Here is a 21,648-nt window from a genome sequence, read left to right as displayed (position 1 = left end):
CTCGCTACTCCCTGTTTCCAAGAAGTTTGCACACAGGCATGCCTGCCTACACACACACACACACACACACACACACACACACACACACACACACACACACACACCACTCCCCTTGGTTATTAATTCAGGCCTTTTCTTTTTCTTTTGCCCCTTACGGTTCCATGTTAGTCTAGTGCAGGGGTCGGCAACCTCGGCTCTTTTATGACTCGTGGACTTCAATTCCCAGAATTCCTGAGCCAGCTATGCTGGCTCAGGAATTCTGGGAGTTGAAGTCCACGAGTCATAAAAGAGCCGAGGTTGCCGACCCCTGGTCTAGTGCTACAAGAATCAAAACAAAACAAGACAGATTGTTCTTTTGGACCTATAGTTCTCAGTAGGTCCACAGAAACTGTACAGGTCGTGCTCAACTTACAACAGTTCATTTAGTGACCATTCAAAGTTATAAATGGCACTGGAAAAATGACTTATGACCATTTTTCACTGTTACGACCATTGTAGCAACCCTACGGTCACGTCATCAAAATTCAGATGCTTGGCAACTGGTTCATATTTATGATAGTGGCAGTGTCCCGGGGTCACGTGATCGCCTTTTGAAACCTTCTGACAAGCAAAGTCAAGGGGGAAGCCAGATTCACTTAACTACCATATTACTAACTTACCATCTGCAGTGATTCACTTAACAACTGTGGCAAACAAGGTTGTAAAATGGGGCAAAACTCACTTAGCAAATGTCTCACCAGAATGGAAAAAAAGTCAGATTCTGCCTCTGCTCTGAACCGCTCAAATCAGTTCCATTTTTTAAAAAGCAAAACAAAACACTGTTTTCTGTTTGAAATAGTGCAGAATGTATTTTCGGTGAGCCGGGAATCGGAGGCTAGCAGGGAATGATGGGCAAAGAAGAAAGCATGGATCTGCACTTAGTTTTCTAAAGTTGAAAAGGAAAACAAAACCTCAACACCTCAACTAGAAGGGGAAAAAAATAAGTTTTTTCAGGTATCTTTGTTAGCTAATTCTGTTACTTTAATGTAATCCTTCAGTTATTTTTTTTCCTCATTTAACTAATCCCTGACACTGGAATCCTACACCTAAATTATCTAGCCCAGGGTAGGCAACCTTGGCTCTTTTATGACTTGTGGACTTCAACTCCCAGAATTCCTGGTGGTTGACTCAGGATTTCTGGGAGTTGAAGTCCACAAGTCACAAAAGAGCCAAGCTTGCCTATCCCTGGGCTAGCTATCCACATTCCCTCCCAAATGAACAGAAAAAGCGCACACTCACCTGTGAAAGGTTCCACTGAGTTTGTTGCGTTTGCGGCTGAATGCCGTATTTCTGTGGCTGGGGTATCTGTGCCAATACTGTTCCTTGGGACCCACCAAGGTTTTGAGGGAGTCCCAAACCAGGAGTTTGTGTAGTGACTGCAAAGCCATTCGGCATCCCCATGCCCACCATCATGCCTACGTTCTGTCCAATTACAGGCACCGACGGGGCCATCATGTTTCCCATCATTGCGGGGGCCGATGGCACCGGTACAGGCAGAGGCAGAGGCACAGGGCCTCCCATGGCTGGAAATGTTGGAAAATGAGCCGAGGGCTGGGCAGCAAAGGGTAGCGGCTGGGGCCCCATGAAGACTCCTATTTGGGCGAAAAGGAGTGGAAAGAAAAAGAGGAGGTTTACGCCAATCAAAGCTCACAGATATGTCCAAAAGGTTAGGGAGGGATGGTGACAGTTTTTAAGAGCCACATTTACCTTCCGTGCATGTTGCAATTTTCAGATTGGGGAGGACTGTAAAAACTGTTAATATAAACAAGTAAGGAAGAGTATGGACTCAGTTATCCCCCGATGCCTAAATGCAAGTTTGGAAATATTGCGCTCATTAATGGGATAGAAAACCCATTTTCTTCCTCTTGCTCTGGCCATCTTTTGTATTTCCTTTGATCCTTTGTTCATTCTCTCCCTGCATAAGATTACCTCTATAATGCGGGGAGAGGTGGGGCATGGCTTCATTATTTGTAGGGCTTTTTTTTGGAGTCGAACAAGCTGAGAGTTCCTGAAAAAAGCTACATGTTTTCCACATTTATTACTTTACATGCAAAAAACATGCAAGATACACTGGTTGAAAGTTACAAAAACTGCTAGCACATGAACCGCTGAATCATAGATAATGAGGTATCACCTTATTTATACCAAGCACAAATCTGGGAAACCAGGGGTAATGGAACTGTGGATAACCAGGGCCTTGCAACTACATTATTCTCAAGCCAGGTCAGAGGGGAATTAATATAAAAAACAGTGGACTAGCCACAATCATCTCCATTCCTGCCTTTTAGGTTAGCTTCATCTTATTAATACCAGATGAGTTAGAGAAAATCTATGAGCAGGCAATTAATTAATTTTAAGAAACAGCTTCCCTCAAGCACCTTAATGGTGAACTATTTAATTGCTGAGGGTTTTTCTAAAGCAGTGATTGAAAATCTTAGCTAAATTTTCAGTGATTCTTAATCAAAATTCAACTTTTTGGGGGAAAAAATCAGTCAATAGTTCTGGCAAAAGCAGAATGTTTCTACCTACTGTAGTTAAGTGGTAAAAGAACTTAATCAGGGAAAAAAGGGGGGCAGTCCCACATCTGTTTGGCTCTACCCTCCTTGCCCCCACCCATTGGGATGTTATTATGTGTGGTCTAGACCAAACCAAATAAACAAAGGTTGGTCACTTCAATTATAAAATTATCTAAATTCTATCTAGTTACATTGTTTTTATGTTTTAATGCCGTGGTGGCGAACCTATGGAACGCGTGCCACAGGTGGCACACAGAGCCCTCTCTGTGGGCACATGCACTGTCACCCCAGTCCTAGGCCTTCAGCAGGGTTTTGTAAAACATTTTCACTTTAGGCCTCCGCCGCCGTGTGCAAAAAAAAAAGTCAATCAACCTTTGCCATGCCCCTCTTCCTTCTGCTAGGAATCCCCAGTCATGATGAAGGCGCAGCAATTAGGTGGTGGCTCAATTTCCCCTAACACAGGACCGGATGGACCCTAGGGGGGAGTGGATTCTCCATCGTCATGCTGAGAAAAGGCGTTCGGGTAAAATAACGGCCCTTCTCCAGCAGGACAAATGGAGAATCCACAGGATGGGACATACCAAAGCCTCACTGTCCCTATGGGCAGGAAGAAGTCTGTGCCTGTGTCTCACTATCTGTTACTACTTTTTGGAGAACTCTCCTGCCAAATGAAGCGTCTGCTGAGGCAAACTTATCTAACTTATCATGCAAATGGGGAAGGGGACGACCACGTCACTGCCTTGCATATCTCTTGTAAGCAGCTAAATTGGTGGTGGTAAGAGGTGCTGAAAATGGTGGCAGTTAAAGCGGGCACTCAGCCACACTCTGAAGTCTTTGGAAATTTCCTGGACCGATTGAAGACCTCCATAATGGCTGGGAGGCTGGAGGCTGTTGTTGTTGCCTCTAAGTGTAATAGGAGCTGCCAAGGAGCCTGGAATTGGAGAAGCAGCACCCTCGAAATGCCGCTCCTTAATTCTGGCCTTCTGGAATGGCCTGAGTGTGTTTGTAAGGCTTTCAAAATGGCAGCCGCTAGTAAGCGACCTCCTGCTCCGTCATTACATCCGAATTAATAAATGCGGCAGCTGCTTTTATGGCCGGGCTAATAAGACTGCTGACTGAATTCTGGCCAAAATTGACTATTTGAGTCTACCCAGAAACAATAAAAGCGGCACTCAAAATGGCGGCCGCTACATTTCTGCCCTGTCTGGAAGCTATGAATAACCCGAGACTTCAGCCAAAGCCTGCAAAACCGCTCCCTCTCTCAGAGGTTTGAAATGCAGCACTGATATCAGCGCAGAGAAGGGAAGGGAAAGGTACAACCTGGGAAAATCCAACAGTTTTGTCTTTCTGCTAGAAACAAGAGCCAATCTTTACCACATCACTCTTGGGCTAAGACTGGGGATTCCTAGCCGGAGGAAGAGAGGCATGGCAAAGGTTGATTGACTTAGTCTCTAGGGCAGAAAGGCAAGATCAACCTATCTGTGGATTCTCCATTCGTTATGCTGGAGAAAAAAAAAGATCTTGCAAAGTTGGAATTGATTGATTGAACTTTTTAGTCTCACCCAAGCTGCCGTTACCACTGCAGCCACACCCACCCAATGGGCCACGCCCACCCAATGGGCCACGCCCACCTGGCACCCGACAATACATAACTGGGTTTTGGTTTGCAGTTTGGGCACTCGGTCTCTTAAAAGGTTTGCCATCACTGTTCTGAAATCAGAACAATTTCCAACAATTTATATGTTTAAGGATGAAAACATTTCCTAACATAGTAACTTTGATACAATTGACCTAAGTGGAGGGGGGGGGAGAGGGATGTCCATTTAGTCCCAAGTCTCAAATGTCTGTTATATCTAAATCCTCCATGTAACCCATTTTAATTTCATTTACATAATGATGTAATTTGCAATACTATATAAATGATGGGAACTCATGCAAATAGCGTACATTTTAGTGAATTGTTAGTACAACAAATTTAGTCTGCTATTTCAGGGAAATGTCTGGATGTAGACTTTTTTTTCTACTCCACCTAGTCTCATAAACGCAGGCTGTTAAATCAATTTTACTGAACAAGCAGCCTTTATTTCAAGTCATGCCATCTCTCTTAATTCCTTTATTTTCTTGATTGACATTTTACTTGTTGTTAATCTATCCCAGGGGTAGGCAACCTCGGCTCTTTTATGACTCGTGGACTTCAACTCCCAGAATTCCTGAGCCAGCTATGCTGGCTCAGGAATTCTGGGAGTTGAAGTCCACGAGTCATAAAAGAGCCGAGGTTGCCGACCCCTGATCTATCCGTTTGTTCATCATTTTTTTTTTCAGAATAAAAGTAAAGATAAAGGAGTCCCTGTGGGTTTTACTCTGCTGGATATTTAGGATGCTGTGCTCATCTCTGTTTCAGAATTCAGTTCTTTTATCATGAACAGTTTGCTGCTTAAAATGTTTTTTCCCCCCATATAAATCTCTTTTCTTTTCCATCCCTTCCTCCACACTTTTGGGGATTAATTACATTAAAGTGCCGCAGTATAATACATCTGATTCAGGACAGATGTAATAGCCCCAGAATCATTTTTAAATTTGATTTGCCAAACTCTTTCCAGAAGGCAAGCAAGCATAACGGCATAAGTATACTATAGTAGAGTGCTGAGGTCTTCAAACTTTCCAGGCTCACGACCCGGAGGGAAGGAGAGCAGCTTCCAAATTGGTGCGTGCTGTTTGCGCACGCAAACAGGACCACGTGCGCTGGTGCGGCACTAGCAGCCCCGTTCGTGCATGTGCAAGCGGGCTGCGCACACCTGCCCCCCCACGCTAACAGTCCTATTCGCGCCCGCACGCATGCGCAAACAGGGCTGTGGGCACTAGTTTGAGTGGGGGTGGGAGTGCACGCATAAGCGTGCGTGCACCGGACAGCCATTGCCGCGGCCCAATACTGGGCAGCGGCCCATAGGTTGGGGAACCCTATACTAGTGGACATTATTACAGTAATAGTAATACAACACAATACTTTTGTATCATTGTCAAATTGCCATAGCAACACAATAATGACCAGCACGGCCCTTCTAATACGCTATTGAGGGATTTTAATTAGCATCTATTCATTGGAGAAGTCTTCCTAGATGGGAGGCTGTAATTTCCATTAAGCATGTCTCTGAATTAAGTTCTACATGAAAAGAAGTCAGCACTAAGGAAAAGAAACTAAAGGAGAATGAAATCCCTCATCTCCCCATGCTACTGAGCACACAACGCTCAGGAATACTTAATTTATATTCAAAGACCGGCCACTCGTTTTAAATAGGGGTTCCAATAATAACTGACACAATGTAAATCCAGACTCATTTCTACAAGGGCATCTCTTTTTTTGGAGAGAAGACCTAGCTGCAGGTTCTTCGGAATCTTTTTAAATAATGCAGACCGGAAGTAGATCAGGCAGTAAATTACCTGGGGCATTCTGCTGGGGGAGGGTGCCCGTGCTATACAAGGACAGGATGGAATCCTTGGAGAGCGGCTTCTTTGCCGACTCTTCGACTTTTGTCTGTTCGGTGAACAGATCAAGATCTCCAGATGCAGCAGATAACGTGGCAGCCACTGGGTTGGTGGAAGCATTCTGGGAAATAAAAGCCAAAGAGTCATGAAAACAAAACAGCGAAGATAGAAGTAGGTGGTTAAAAATTATATAGCAACTTCAGAGACAAGTAGCAAAGTTCCCAAGTACTAGGATCACAAATTTATTTACAGTACATCAATAACACCAGTATCAATATGCATAAATTATATTCTTTGCATGTCACAACAGCTATAGTAATATAAAAAAATAATTGACAGCAGTTCCACATTTTATGTAGCAAATATATTATTTGCAATTAAGAAGCAAACGCCATTATTTTCTGCTTGTGTGTGCATATCTGGAAACTGACTTGATTAAGATCACATGTGCATCTATGTCAGTTTATTCTTTATATTTGATAAAGTGTAAGTAAGATGTCTTCAGATAGCTTTATCATTTTTTGTGGCTTTCTTAAAAAGTCCCTTATTTCCATATCACCGCTAGAATTCTCTTTGGGATCTGCTTTGCAAGGCCTCTCTTTTTCAAAAGAAATTACCATTAAGTGAGAATTCAATTCTGCCTTTTTCCTTGGGTAATTTAAAGAAATATTATTTGGAAGAAGGAACTTGCTACAACTGAAATATTGAGCAAAATTTTCATCTTGAATAAGTTTTTCACAAATGTAATTAAATGAACTGGATGAACTTCTGTAAACTGATACTTATTCTTAATTAAGAATAAGGTTCAAAGAAAGAAAGTCTCAAATAGTTTATAAAGCTTGGATTCCCAAAGTTTTTAGGTGTGTTTCATAAAAGAGGCACACATCCCTATCACAATCACAATCAGTTTTGCATTGCCCCCTGCACAGGAATGATGAAAAAGGTAACAGATCAAATAGCTTGACCGTTAGAAATTATTACAATTTAATGATATGTTCACTTTTTCTTCTATTTGCAAGGTATAAACTGACACTTGGGTTAATAGCTCATTATTTCCCAATCTAGCCAAGGATGAGTGAAATAAAGGCTTCTTCAAATAATCTCTAGTTCTTCTTCTGATACAAGGGGCTATGTTTGACCTTACATTCATTTTATAATGCAACATAAAAATATAATGCATTTCATTGATAACCACTGATTTTGGGGTGCCTCGACTGAAAGAAGCAATAAGGGCAAACATTCTTAAACACTTTCCAATGGGCTGTTAAATTTTCCTTTAGTGCTTCCTTTAGGTTGGCACTATAAATTGCCAGAGATATTACGGGTCTTAACATATAGATGTCCTAACTTAACAACAATTCGTTCAGCAACTGTTCAAAGTTAAAGGCAGAGGTTCTTACCCCTGGTCCCTAATGGTATGGATGCTACAGCGTCCCCATGGCCACATGATAGAAATGTGGGTAGCAGGCAGTACACCTGCACTTACGAGCACAGGGGCACTTAACTCTTCCTGCGTGCCTATATCCCCCACCCACATGTGCCATTTTGGCTGCTCTGCACAGCACTACTCAGCAGATCCAATGCTAAGTAGAGGCCTGGGGCTTGGATCAAGGTGAGCCCTTGCTGAATGACCAGTGTTATTCTGTTAATGATGGCATCAGAGACAGCCGTGATTCTCATTGTGAAATCATGCCGCCATGTGATCTCACACTTTATGACTGCATTGTCTAGAAATTCTGGTCCCCACTACTGTCATAACTTGAGGACTACCTAGACATTAATGACATCGCAACATGCTGCTTTAAGTATGTATTCTATTTGTAGACACCTTGATAACGTGTCAGACACTGAAATAAATATTTTTTTTCCTTCTATTATTTCTGATATAAATTCCAAAAGTCAAGTAACATATTAATAGTTTTTATACCTTACCTGAGAAGGTGGTATAGTTGTGGCTGGCAAAGGATTAGAGATCATTGGGCCAAATATATCCAGGTCATCATCATTCAGAACTGGGGCAGGAGCGATGATACTTCCGTTTGTAACAGAGGAATCAGCAGGACCATCTTACATTTTTTAGAATGAAAAATATTAAAGATTGATAATTGTGAAGCATACACATAGCACAGAGGCATGCTAATTCTGCTAAAATGAACACCCCCCCCAAGGATACTTATGATCCAGTTCTGAGGTTTCAATGGTCACCCAATGACCTGCATTTCCAGTGTTTGGCAACTAGGCTGCATTTGCAGCCACTTGTCACCTCCTGTAGTCATGTGATTGTGATTTCTGACATATTTGCAGAAAACCACCATTTATCTCCAATTTTCGGCAAAAGCATCCTAGAGCAAACAACTCGTTCACTTAACAACCACGGCAAAAAAGGTTGTAAAATCAGGTTGGTCACAAGGGTGACCTGCTTTATGACTGTCATGGCCCATGATCGTAAGGGGCAAGTTCCATTATGACTGTTAAGTGAAGGACTACCTGTATATTGGGAGAAATCAAGTGTTTCCTAAATTGTACTTAGGCTCCACCAATATTAAGCCAACATCTTATCACTAAAATTTACAACAATAGAGTGCAATATTTCCATAGTCTCTTGGAAAATAACAAATAGGACAGAAGGTAACACTTAATTCAGAGCTTGTTAAATTAGGCTGAAGATGCTAAAGATCCCCCATCTGTATTTTACAGAAGCTGTAATAGTCTGCTTACGGCAAGGTCTGCTTTAGATATTGTGAGTCTGAGGTCAAAGGTACACAGACTCAAAACAAATGGTGGGTGGAAGAAAAGTAAAGAGGTTTTTGGTTTACATGATCACAAGTTGTAATCACAATATATGCAGTGACCAAAAGAGATGCCCTAATCCAGGGGTCCCCAACCGCGCTGCATGACAGGATGGCCAGTGCATGGGCGTGTGTGCAAGCGCTCACCACCCACTCGTACTAGCGCCGCTGCAAGTATCCCTCAGCGCTAGTGCCACCCCGACCCGATCATTCTGCCAGCAGTAGCACCGCCTTGAGGATCCTGCCGGCCTTAGCACAGCCCCACCCTGAGCATCCCGTCAGCACTAGCGCCACCCCAAGCATCCCGCCGGCGCTAGTTTGCACATGTGCTTGCACACAGCCCATTTGTGCAAATGTGTGCATAACAGTGCCTGCCTCCATTTCTGGGCCGCCAAACCAAAAAGGTTGGGGACCTCTGCTCTAGCCTATTCCAAACCCATAGCAAATGTTATTCCTATCTACCTAGGTAATTCTAAAAGGAGATAAACCACTAGTTTGAAAAATAAGTGGTAGCTGACTAAAAAAATAATGTAATTTTTCATTTATTTTTTCTGGATGTTGAGTGAAATCTCTGTGATAGCCTTAAGAACCATCCTCCTACTACTGCAAAGTTAGAAACAGCCTCAGCATCATGTTTCAGTTGGATAAACATGAAATTAAATCTCTCTAGATATCCATGTTATTTTTTTCTCTCTCTTCTCTCAGCATGAAATTTGCAGCAGACTATTGAACTATTTTTAACATATTCATCTACACTTTATAGATTTACAAACCTATAAAATAATGTTGCAAATTATGCTTTGAAGTTTGCTTTCAGTTCCAAAGGACTAGAACTCTGTAATTTATGCATTTATTTATAACGTATCACACATTTCCACTATAAAGATTAGTTTCTGTTTTTTGAGTTTTCTTCCCTTTGGGATGTACTTCTTCCTGCTTTGCTTCTGACGGTAAAATTCTTTGAAAAAAATGCCTAATGTAATATCTACATTAGACTTAAAAAAAAAGTGCTCTACAGCAATATCCTAGATGTAGGCCAATACCAAATTTATACATTCTGGCATTTAATGTTGGTCCAGAACAATTTATAAATAAAGTTTAAAGTGAATGTAGGACATCTCCAAGAGGATCTGCCTATTACATGCTTTACATGCATACATATTACACATACACATACATACATAACCACAGATGAAGCCAATGCATTAAAACACTGCAGATTTATAAAAGGGAGAAGAAAAACAAACTAAATAACTTTACATGAAATTCACCCAAGAAAAGCCAGGATGAAAATAGGCACTTAGAGAGGTCCCCAAATTTCCTTGGTGTCTCAGTATGTTTTTCATTGAACCCCTAGGGCCTAGTCCAAAATTGTAATTAATAACCCCACAGTGCCACAATGTAGAGTTTGGGAACTCTTGTGGATTTCAGTGGGAAAATAAGTGAGTAAATTGCAATTATTATGAGTCAAGATTATCCTGTGTTGCTCATAGCAAGGACTTTGTGAATTAACTTACTGATCACCTAAGATTATCTAAATTTATCCCCCCCCCCATATTAAGAAGGCACATTGTTAAGGATGCTGATTCATCAAGCTGTTTAAGAACATACATGCCATTGCAATTGCTTAAATATATATATGTGATAATAATTTCATTCAGCAATCTCATATTCTATATTGGCTGTAACCTGTAAAAACACAAATATAGTTCTTTACAATCATCAAGGTGTGAGATAGTATAGGAACTACAGAACAGTGAAGTCTCAGTTTAATGAACCTCTGCTTAGCAGACATGGCATGTAAGTTCTGTTAAGACAGTCTTCAAAATAACAAAGCATCCAAGGTAAACTGGATGGAGCAATTAAATTACATTAATTCTTAGCTTAGCTTACTTTACCTTACAATATCTATGGCAATTTATAGAATTTAAACATTACACAAATGACTTCAATTGCCAGGGTGACATACGATACTCGGGGAATAAGAGACAAACTTTCACTGTGGTTTCACTGTAGTTAGATTGCCTCTACCCAGGAAAAGTTATATCCAAACAAAACTTGTCAATTGATACTCCTAGCCATATAACTAAGTTGACCCTCCAATAACACTGGTTTTCAGAGGGAGAATTGGAATGGAGGGGGGGAGAGGTTAAAGGGCAAACTACTTTCTGCAGTAATTGCTGAGTCTACATGACACTCTGACATTAGTAGACTGATCCCAAACACATTCCATTCATATATCGCTTCTTCGTGTAAAGATAAATAAATTCCCTCCACCGGCCACACAACTTTCTTTTCTCCCTGTGCTCAGAAAAGGGTGGCACATAAATAGAAAAGTCTGGCCACCTTAAAAAACAAACAAACCAGTTAGTTGTTGGAATACATGGGGTTAAGGAGAAGAAATTCCAGTTAGACCTTGGAAGAAATCAGTGGGTTGGATTTGAAAACTGACATCTGTTTTGAACTCTACAGCTTGAACCATTCATGCTCGAGTGAAAAGTTTCCTCTTTCTAGCTGTAAAATCCTTGAATTAAATAATCACCTTTTCTCAGAGAGAAGGTGACTATTTAATTCAAGAATTTTATAAATAAATGCACGAATAAAGAGTTTATGAGAGGCCTCATGAATAACAAGTTCTTCAGTGGCAAACAGCACTTTCCTAGAAACAAAGGGACATTTGCCCACAGGCATCCCTATGTCAAGGGTTCTACAACAGGGGTGTCAAACTCAATTTCATTGAGGGCCGCATCAGCATTGCGGTTGCCCTCAAGGGGCCGGGTGGGCGTGGCCTACTGGGTGGGCGTGGCCAGAGTGCATATGGCCTACTGGGTGGGCATGGCCAGCTCTACATCGTTCGCATCAAGGGTGCCTATGGGGGCCTGGGCAGGAGTGGGACAGATCTGAGGGTCTCTGGCAGAAGGAGGGTCTCTGGGCCAGGGCCAAGGCAGTGGGGGCCGTTCCCTCACTGTTTCCAGGATGGCTTCGCGGGCCACATGAAACCACTTCGCGGGCCGGATCCGGGCCCCAGGCCTTGTGTTTGACATGTATGTTCTATAATAATCTGTCAAAATATGTATACCTTGAGATCTCCTTTCAATGGGATCCGTATGAAAGAGATTCACAGTTTTCAAGATATATGAATTATAACTATCTTTTCACACTTGCATATTTTATAATACATTTCAAGTATCACCTCCAGGGAAGTAGTGATTCTTTTTAAGTAGAATCCTTAAACAGATATGAGATGCTATGGAGATCACTCCTGCAACGCCTGCTTGGAAACTTAACTTAGTTAACAACACAGCTGCTCCACTGAGGAGATTAGCCAATATGTGTATCACTCATAGTACTTAACAGATGCTCCGAGAGACCTTTTAATTATCTTAATGTCTACTCCAATATTATTCTAATACTGAATATCTTTTATTTTTCCAAGTTTGAGATGAGGTTAAATTTATAACTTTTTGGTTTTGTGATCTGATTTTATAATTTGTTTCTGTATGTTTTTCAGAAATAAGTTTAGTTATTATTGGAAGGTAAACTATACATTTTAAAAATAATTCAAATCTGTGTCCTGGTTACCAGCCTATTCAGAAACTATTTATACAAATTATAAATAACAATTCAATTCCCTAATTTTCCATTCATGGACATAATACTCTAAGCCATTGATTCTTATCCTTGACAACTTTTAAGATGTGTGAACCTCAATTTCCAGAATTCTCCTGCCCAGCATGTTGTTTACACACTTTAAAGTTGTCAAGATTGAGACTTTTTATCTAGGTGTATCTGTCTAACATGCAGTAATGGCAAATGTTTAAATGTTAAGATACATAGACAAACATATCATGTAATCAACAGTTACTGGGAATAAAACAAAACTTGCAGATTTGTAACAGTTTGTTATGATAAACTGTGGTAAAATTAACCATATTTGTTGTCCAATTCTGTCACACAGTAAAACCCTGATCCTCTGGACCTCTACATAGTGAACTTTAGATTCCAAGGACATTTTATTTGGATTTTAATCACAAAGGACAAGACCACTGCTTCTGAAGCAACTGGCTGCCTGTATTTGTCATTTATATCAATTTATATCATTATGTAATTGACAAGTTTTTATATTAATTTACATCATTTGGATAATTATGCAAATGATGTAAATTAAGTCTATACATAAATTTGGATTCAACAAATGACTATTCTTTCCCCCAAATGGTCTATTACAGGGGTCTTCAAAGTCAGCCCTTTTATGACTCACGGACTTCAACTCCCAGAATTCCTCATCCCGTTTTATTATCACTTATCTCTGCCACAAACCAAAAGGGAAAAATTTACTATTCTATAATTAATACTGGATCTCCAGAATCACAAAGTAGGATTATAAAACCTCAAAGGGAGCATTAGTTATACAGAAAATTCTTTAGGAAAAATATTGTTTACAAGGTGGAAATTTAGTTTCTTCTTGTTTTTGGTAAATCTCTTTCTTTAATGTCTGTTATTTTAAAATCAATCTAAAATGAATGAACATAACAATTCCCTGATGCCCTCACATGAAGTTTGAGATTATTTGTTTTTAAGTGATAATATGCTGAGATGGGTAAAGTCTGCAACTATACATTTTCATTTTTGATGGAACATGGTAAATGGTGCATCAAACAGAAAACAAGTTTTGCTTCTTTTGGCAAATTTAACCTTTCAGCTTGATGGAAAAGGTAATGCTGTAACATTGCATAGTTTTACAAGGCATCCCCCAAAAAAGAGTAGTTTTGTAAAAGTATTATTTTAAAGGAAATGCCTGTTTCCAAATTTAAAAAATGATGTCACTTACTTTAAATCTCTAGTATGGTAAATTTATATCCACACATATACATAACATACACAGACACATATACTAATCAGTAAAGCTAAAAGACAAGTATTATCTGCAGAATTTTAAAAGGTTGGGAAATCAGTTGGGAAAAAATAACATTACATTATTAGCAAAGCCTAAAATACATTCTAAGCACTGTCATGAACCATGTGAACTGTTGGTAATATTGCTCTTCAATCTGGAATATATACTGGTGAAGATCAAAACAGTACACAGTGTACATTTTAAGAGGATGAGTGTAAAAATGTTGGTCCATCTCTCGCTATATTCATATACACAGAGAAGGGAAATGGTTTCCCTTTTCCCATATGCTTCTCCAATTCTACTGCAGATATTTGATTATTTTCCAGACATAAACAGGAAATATAAGAAGGGAAAATCTATCCATGACGTATTTGCAAATCATTTTAAACCATTGGTACTTTATGGTAACCTATATTCAAGTCACACATTAAATATTTGTAGAGCCCTAGAAGTGCTAAGTGTATTCTTTGCACTCATGTCACAGTAAAATATTCCAGTAATTTCCTGAATGTTTTAAAATATACAGTGCCTAAGATTCTCCTTTTTATATATAACAAAATGTAGAATATGAGAGACTGAACAGGAATAGCAACTAAGGCAACAACTGCTGCCCAGAGTCATCTGGAATGAATGGCCATAACAACAATACCACTACACTACTAGTAAAAAAAAATGTTATCTTTTCTCAATGAACTGGATCAGCAAAGTTGTTAACTTACCTGTAGAAAAATGACAATAAATAATTTTATTTACCGGTAAATAACACCCACCATCTTAACTCCCTTTTGTTCTGAATACATTTTACCACATGATAATTTTTTGAGAACTCAAAAGCAAGCACACTATTCATGGCTTTCTGTTAGGTGGATAATAATACTGTCCTAGAGTGGTAATTATTCTAATAACTAATATTTTTGGTCTTTTGAGGATCTTAAAATCTAGGAAAATTCATATGGGGGATTTTTTTTAAGTAGGACAATCCAGCATTTAATAGCTATCCTTGGAAACAGATTCAGTTTCCTGTAAAGCTGTTGTAATGAGTGAATTACATGGTCTTCATAGTTGGTCTAAATTAATACATCGCTATGGCATTCTGGAACAGTGAAATCAAAGTCTTACTTAAAGTCTATTATAATATCCCGCAATCCTATCCCTAAAGGCTCTTTTCTCAAATTGGCTACAGGATATTGAAAATTAAGACAGCCATTGTTTGTGCCAATCTTAAATACTAAGAATCTACTTTTCTCACTTAGAAGTGAGCTGGCTCAAGGTTGACTCAGCCTTCCATCCTTCTGAAGTCGATAAAATGAGAACCCAGATTGCTGGGGACAATATGCTGACTCTGTAAACCACTTAGAGAGGGCTGCAAAGCACTAATGAAGCAGTATGTAAGTCTAAGTGCTATTGCTAATTAAAATATTGCTGACATGGTAGGAAGTACAACTCACTAGTGATACAATGCTAGCAAAGCCTAATGGGATAGCAACACAGGTGCAAGTATAAAGTTATAATGGGGTGTGCTGTTAAGGATGAAAAGATGCTTCTTTGGCAGACAAGATAGAGGAGGTGGGAATAGCAGTGGCAAGGCTGGGGCAGTAGCATGGGCAAAATGGGGAGGCAAGTTGCAATTAGCATCATCATTAGTATAGCAGGTATAGTGCTAATATGTAGGTAGTCCAACTGCTTCCCCAAAATTAAGTAGCATGGGAGAATTCATAGGTTAATGGTCTCACTATTGATCACAATACCCCAGCACCCTCTAAGGAATCAGAACTAATATAAATTAACATCTAAAAATCCCAGCACAGCAACTTTAAAAGTGCACCAAAGTTCTGAAAGATGATTCAGGAATGCATCATCCACTTTGAGAGAAAAAAGAATTTCCCAAAGTAATCAAAATAATCTCTATTTCACACTCAGACATGAAGCCATTATTTTAATTATTATTTTTTAAATGAAAAAAATATGGGCAAGATGTTTGGGAGGAAACCAAGCAAAGAATCTTTATCCACACCGGTATCACCAGGTGGCATGTTGAGAACCCAGTTTAATTTACTATAGGATTTACATATCTAAGGTGTACATACATATAGCTTTGTTAAGTAATAGCAACCCTGAAACCAGGGACGGAAAGCTACTGGCTTAGGGTCAGCATTGTCATCTAATTGTCCTGCACAACTCACACAGAAACAAATCAAGTTGGTTGAAAAGGCCTGAATCACTCCGTCCTGCTATGATGAGAAGCTTGGTTCCTACGTTCCTTGGAGCCGTGGTGGCGCAGTGGTAAGACTGCAATAGAGCAGGCTTATTCAGTTCACTGCCAGGATTTCAATCTTGACTGGCTCAAGGTTGACTCAAACTTCCATCCTTCTGAGGTCAATAAAATGAGGACCCAGATTGCTGGGGGCAAAATGCTGACTCTGTAAATCAGGGGTGTCAAACTCAATTTCATTGAGGGCCGCATCAGCATTGCCGTTGCCCTCAAGGGGCCGGGTGGGTATGGCCAGGGTGGGCGTGGCCTACTGGGTGGGCGTGGCTAGAGTGCGTATGGCCTACTGGGTGGGCATGGCCAGCTCTACATCGTTCGCATCAAGGGTGCCTATGGGTGCCTGGGCTGGAGTGGGACAGATCTGAGGGTCTCTGGCAGAAGGAGGGTCTCTGGGCCAGGGCCAAGGCAGTGGGGGCTGTTCCCTCACTGTTTCCAGGATGGATTCGTGGGCCGCATGAAACCACTTCGTGGGCCGGATCTGGCCCCCGGGCCTTGTGTTTGACATGTCTGCTGGAAATCACTTAGAGCAGACATGTCAAACACAAGGCCCGGGGGCCGGATCCGGCCCACCAAGTGGTTTCATGTGGCCCGCGAAGCTATCTTGGAAACAGTGAGGGAACGGCCCCCACTGCCTTGGCCCTGGCCCAGAGACCCTCCTTCTGCCAGAGACCCTCAGGTCTGTCCCACTCCTGCCCAGGCACCCATAAGCACCCTTGATGCGAACGATGTAGAGCTGGCCACGCCCACCCAGTAGGCCACACCCACCCTGGCCATACCCCCCCCAGCCCCCTGAGGGCAACTGCAATGCTGATGCGGCCCTCAATGAAATTGAGTTTGACACCCCTGACTTAGAGTGTGCTGGAAAGTATGTAAGTATAAGGTATATAATTCTAAGTGCTACTGCTATGCTCAGTGCAGAAGAATATTAATAAAAAGGGTGTGTGGAGAGATGTCCAGAATAAAAACTGAATTAGTTGCAGGAGAAAGGATAGAATAATATATTCCTTTCTCTGGCATTTATGGTTTTTCAGGATAGCTGGCCCGATGGGAAAAACAACAACAACCCCAACCCTCCATTAAGTCAGCACGACAATCAAGCTGAAGATTTATATCCTGAGAAATCAAACTCATATTCACACAGGATTAATGTTGATTCCTTAGGAGGGCACTAAACAAAAAAAAATGCAATATTCACATGGCTCTGTGAATATTGCATTCTCTCATCAGAACGTTGTGATAACTTTCTCTTGCAAAAGAAACTCACTACTTTTAAGTAAGGCAGCACTGAATATATTTTTGTCAATTCAAATACACACATAGCTTCAATTTATTCTATTCAATATTATAGATAATTAGCTACTTACCAAGCCCCAAAAGATCAACAGTTGATTCTGATACTTTCTTAGGACTCGTTTTAAGATCAAGTTGCTGGTCTTCTTTCTTCTGAGGCTTTGTTAAAAATGAATAGAGATTGTGACAACACGTATACACATGTGAAACACCACAAACAAGAGCCCCCATACAGTCTTACTTTAAAGTGGAAAGATTATTAGTGTGTGTAGTAGAACACAAACAATAGACAAATTGGCCAAAAAAAAAGACAGAATTCATTTCCTGCTGGTCAGAGACATTCATATACATGACTTCAACAACCTTCACAAGAACTCTTTGATTATTCTCTACAAAAGGCCAGAGGGGAGCTGAATACTCATTAATTTATTCATTCATTCTTATGGTCTGTTTCAGTCACAAACAACTGTAAGCAGCACGCATTTCAAAACAGGGGGGAAAAGATTATAACAACACATTATAACATAATATAAAAGAAGCAATAATACCACCTTACCAAGAAATTATCACTCTCAAAAAAAACAATCACCTACTGCAAAGTGACAATACACCATTCTATTTCACCCTGGGGGCTTTCTGAAACAGTAATCTCGTGGCAATTTTTGCAAATCTTAACAGGGTGCTGATCTGATCATTAGTGGGAAGCAACAATTTGATTACCCAATGCCAACTAAAGAGTTGTGGCGATCTGAAATGTCCTTTGGAACAAAGACTGTTAGATTACAGAGAGTACAGAGAAGAGCAACAAAGATGATTAGGGGGCTGGAGGCTAAAACATATAAGGAATGGTTGCTGGAATTGGGTATGTGTAGTTTAATGAAGAAAAGGGTGAGGGGTGACATGATAGCAGTGTTCCAATATCTCAGGGGCTACCACAAAGAAGAGGGAGTCAAGCTATTCTCCAAAGCACCTGAAAGCAGGACAAGAAGCAACGGATGGAAACTAGTCAAGGAGAGAAGCAACCTAGAACTAAGGAGAAACTTCCTGACAGTTAGAACAATTAACCAGTGGAACAACCTGCCTCCAGAGGTGGTGAATGCTCCAACGCTGGAGGTTTTTAAGAAGAGACTGGACAGCCATTTGCCTGAAATGGTATAAGGTTTCCTGCCTGAGCAGGGGGTTGGACTAGATGACCTCCAAGGTCCCTTCCAACATTATTATTATTATTATTATTATTATTATTATTATTATTATTATTATTATTATTATTATTATTATTATTTCTCATTTGCTTTGCTACAACACAACAGCAATATTACTTGCATATAATAATTTACTAGGATGTAGCTTTTTGAATGTCAGATAATGCGGGACAGATTGACTGATTATGTGACATCAACTCGCATCAATACTCTTAGTGACCATGTAAGCGGATGTCCAGGCTGATTTAGCCCCAATCTCATCCTTCAGGTCTTCCAGTGCTGTACCCATCATCACTGATCTTCCCCTCTTCTCTTTCTTTCCATCTTTACAGCATTATAGATTTCTCAAGAGAGTTGGGTCTTTGCATAATGTGTCTAAAATGTAATAATATGAACCTGGGTCTTTGTGCCTTGACTGCAACTCTGAATGGATTTGTTCTATGATCCTTTTGTTTACTTAGCTCTCCAATATTCTTCTCCAACACTAAAGTCCAAACGTTTTAAATCTTTACACCCTGTTTCTTTAAATTCCAACTTGGTTTCCATAAAGTGTCAGTGGGAAAACTATTGCTTGATCTGGTAGATAAAGACCTCTGAATATCTTTTCTAAGGCCTTCATTGCTAGCCTACTAATACTAATAATTCTGGATTTTTCCTTTGCTGTTGATAATCATAAAAGGCAGAAGCTATCTACCACATACATACATACATCTCTCTCTCATTCTCTCTCTCTCTCTCTCTCTCTCTCTCTCTCTCTCTCTCTCTCTCTCTCTCTCTCTCTCTCTATCATCTATCTATCATCTATCTATCTATCTATCTATCTATCATCTATCTATCTATCGATCTAGTATAGACACTCTTCTCACAGCTATTCTATGCTTGTTTGCTGCACTGTTGTCATTAGTTTGCTCTTCTTTATGTTTTTATTCATTGTGCTCCTTGACTTTCATTTCTAGAGTTTACCAATTATTTCCGTTTTCACCTATCAGAGTAGTGTTATCAGCATAGTGCAAATTCTTAATATTTCTTCCTTGGTTCTTAAACACATGCTCATTTTCTTCCAAACAGGCTTACTCGTATATGGTCAGCATACAGATTGACGATGATTAAAATCCCCACTCAGTCAAGCCATTCAATTTACTAACTATTCCCAGTAAGTAAGTTGCAGTTTCTGCAAAGATTAAAAGACAACTTGGAACATAAGCCAAATACATATTTTAGCCTGGATCAAATCTTTGTGGAATGTGTCCAAACAGTAACAAGTTTTTTTAGTGCGCATCCTCAGGAACCATTCAAAATTTGTTCCCTAGAAACATTAACTACTAGCTTTCACACCGAATTTATTTGACTATTTATGCAACTTCTAGTACAAACATTGGTGGGTGCCGTATTAACTTAGATCTGTATTCTGTTCTCTTTGCTCTATCACCAAAGAATCAAAACCAGCTTTATATGTGAACTTTCCAGCCAGATACTTACTTATTCAGTTTCTATAGTTGCCCAAGTCAAGCAATTGACTATTAGTGGTTACAGAAAATGAATGAATGAATGAATGAATGATTAGAAGAATTGTAGAGCAAGTAATAAGAGCACTTACATATATGTTCCCTCTGGGAATCTCTGTTATGTAAATGTATTAATGCTGTCTCTACTCATACAGGGGTCTGAACCTTGACAGATAAAAGGGAAGAGCCTTGGTGGAGCAGTGGGCTAATGCCTCCTTAAGTAACACCAGCAATTAGTGCAGGTTCGAGTCCCACCAGGCCCACCAGGCTCAAGGTTGACTCAGCCTTCCATCCTTCCGAGGTAGGTAAAATGAGGACCCAGATTGTTGGGGGCAATAAGCTGACTTTGTAAAAATGCCGCTTGAGCCCCCCCCCCCAAAGCCCTAATAAGTAGGGATATACATAGAATGAAGGCTATTGCGAAGCACATTGATTTGTGCTTCTTAGATTGTAAGTCGCCCTGAGTCTTCGGAGAAGGGCGGGATATAAATGGGATTTTAAAAAAAAAGACTGGGCAATAGTTGTCTATATCTCTGGATCCAGGAAGAATCTCTTAAGGAAGAGATGATCAAACACCTTAAGGCCACTGGTATTCACACAATGAGGTATTCACAATCTCCTGGACCCAGGAAACTACTGCTCCTCCCCAAGTGCCCAAAGAAGTCAGGTGTGGAAAGTATAGTCAGGAATATCCTTGCGAGCATCCTAGCTGCTTCCCCAGAGATAACAGGCCAAAAGAAAACCCAGATTATCTGGCCAGCTGATACTCAATCATCACACAAGACCTTACCCAAGTGGAGTCTTAATGAGGGTGAATTTGAGAGATTGTTATCAGTAATATGTCAAACAAAGTGGTCAAAGCAGCAAGGTGATTAATCAAAAGGGAGTTGGCTACCCGACAGAGCGCTGACCACTTGTGGCTGTAATGAGAGGAAATTTAAGAATGCTATACCCTTATTGCCATAAAGCAGGTCTAACATTTGGTAACACCCACCCACCCCCACCCACCAGTCAAATTCAGTTACACAGTACTTGTTCATCATCTATGCACTTGCATTGCTTTAGCTTTTCCATCTCCCAGAAGTCCTTGGAAAACCCAGGGATCAGCCACTCAGGGGAGATTTCATCAGAGGCCAAGTCACCACCTCTTGCTAGTCACAGACCAGGCATTTGCTTCCTAGTTTGTCAGGAAAATCTTAAAAGTGCTGCTGGAAATCAGAGAGTTTGGTCTGGTATCTGGGCAGACCATTAAAGCAGATCTGACCCTGCAGAGGAAAAGGATGTCAAGTCAATCACACCTGGACCAGGAATTGATTTGACCAAATGGTCAAGGATCATTTCAAGTGCCAATATTGCTACCACCTCTGTTTTTTTTTACCTAGAAATGTTAAAACTTTTCAGCTCTAGCTCAATCAAATTCAGAAATTACATATCACACCGGAACAAAGAAAAGGATCATTGAGCATAACTGCATGCAAATGCTCCTCATGAGTAAACCATGGAAACTGCCATTTTAATGGTTGGCTTATGAATGGATTGGCTGGAAGCTCATATCAAGCTCATATCGCAAAGCAGCATGTATGGACATCAAGCTGGACAAAGCCTTGTATCTTAATCATTTTTGGATTTTTTTGAGGGGGTGGGTATGGTGGAAAAAT

General features: G+C 40.4%; 1 protein-coding gene across 4 annotated transcripts in view; it reads right to left on the bottom strand.

The window, feature by feature from the left end:
• Nucleotides 1-21,648, bottom strand: part of SMAP1 (small ArfGAP 1) — a 66,957-nt gene that overhangs the window by 5,914 nt on the left and 39,395 nt on the right. For all 4 annotated transcript variants that reach the window (XM_083350622.1, XM_083350624.1, XM_083350623.1 and 1 more), the window contains 4 exons: nucleotides 17,358-17,442; nucleotides 7,971-8,104; nucleotides 5,994-6,159; nucleotides 1,279-1,631 (listed from right to left, as the gene is read on the bottom strand). In XM_083350622.1, coding sequence (XP_083206748.1) covers nucleotides 1,279-1,631; nucleotides 5,994-6,159; nucleotides 7,971-8,104; nucleotides 17,358-17,442 — 738 coding nt within the window. The remainder of the gene's footprint in view (nucleotides 1-1,278; nucleotides 1,632-5,993; nucleotides 6,160-7,970; nucleotides 8,105-17,357; nucleotides 17,443-21,648) is intronic.

Source organism: Vipera ursinii (genome assembly GCF_947247035.1).
Source record: "Vipera ursinii genome assembly, chromosome: 1".
Lineage (NCBI taxonomy): Eukaryota > Metazoa > Chordata > Lepidosauria > Squamata > Viperidae > Vipera > Vipera ursinii.
Note: the sequence above shows the minus strand (reverse complement) of the source record. Positions and strands in the feature narration are given on the sequence as shown.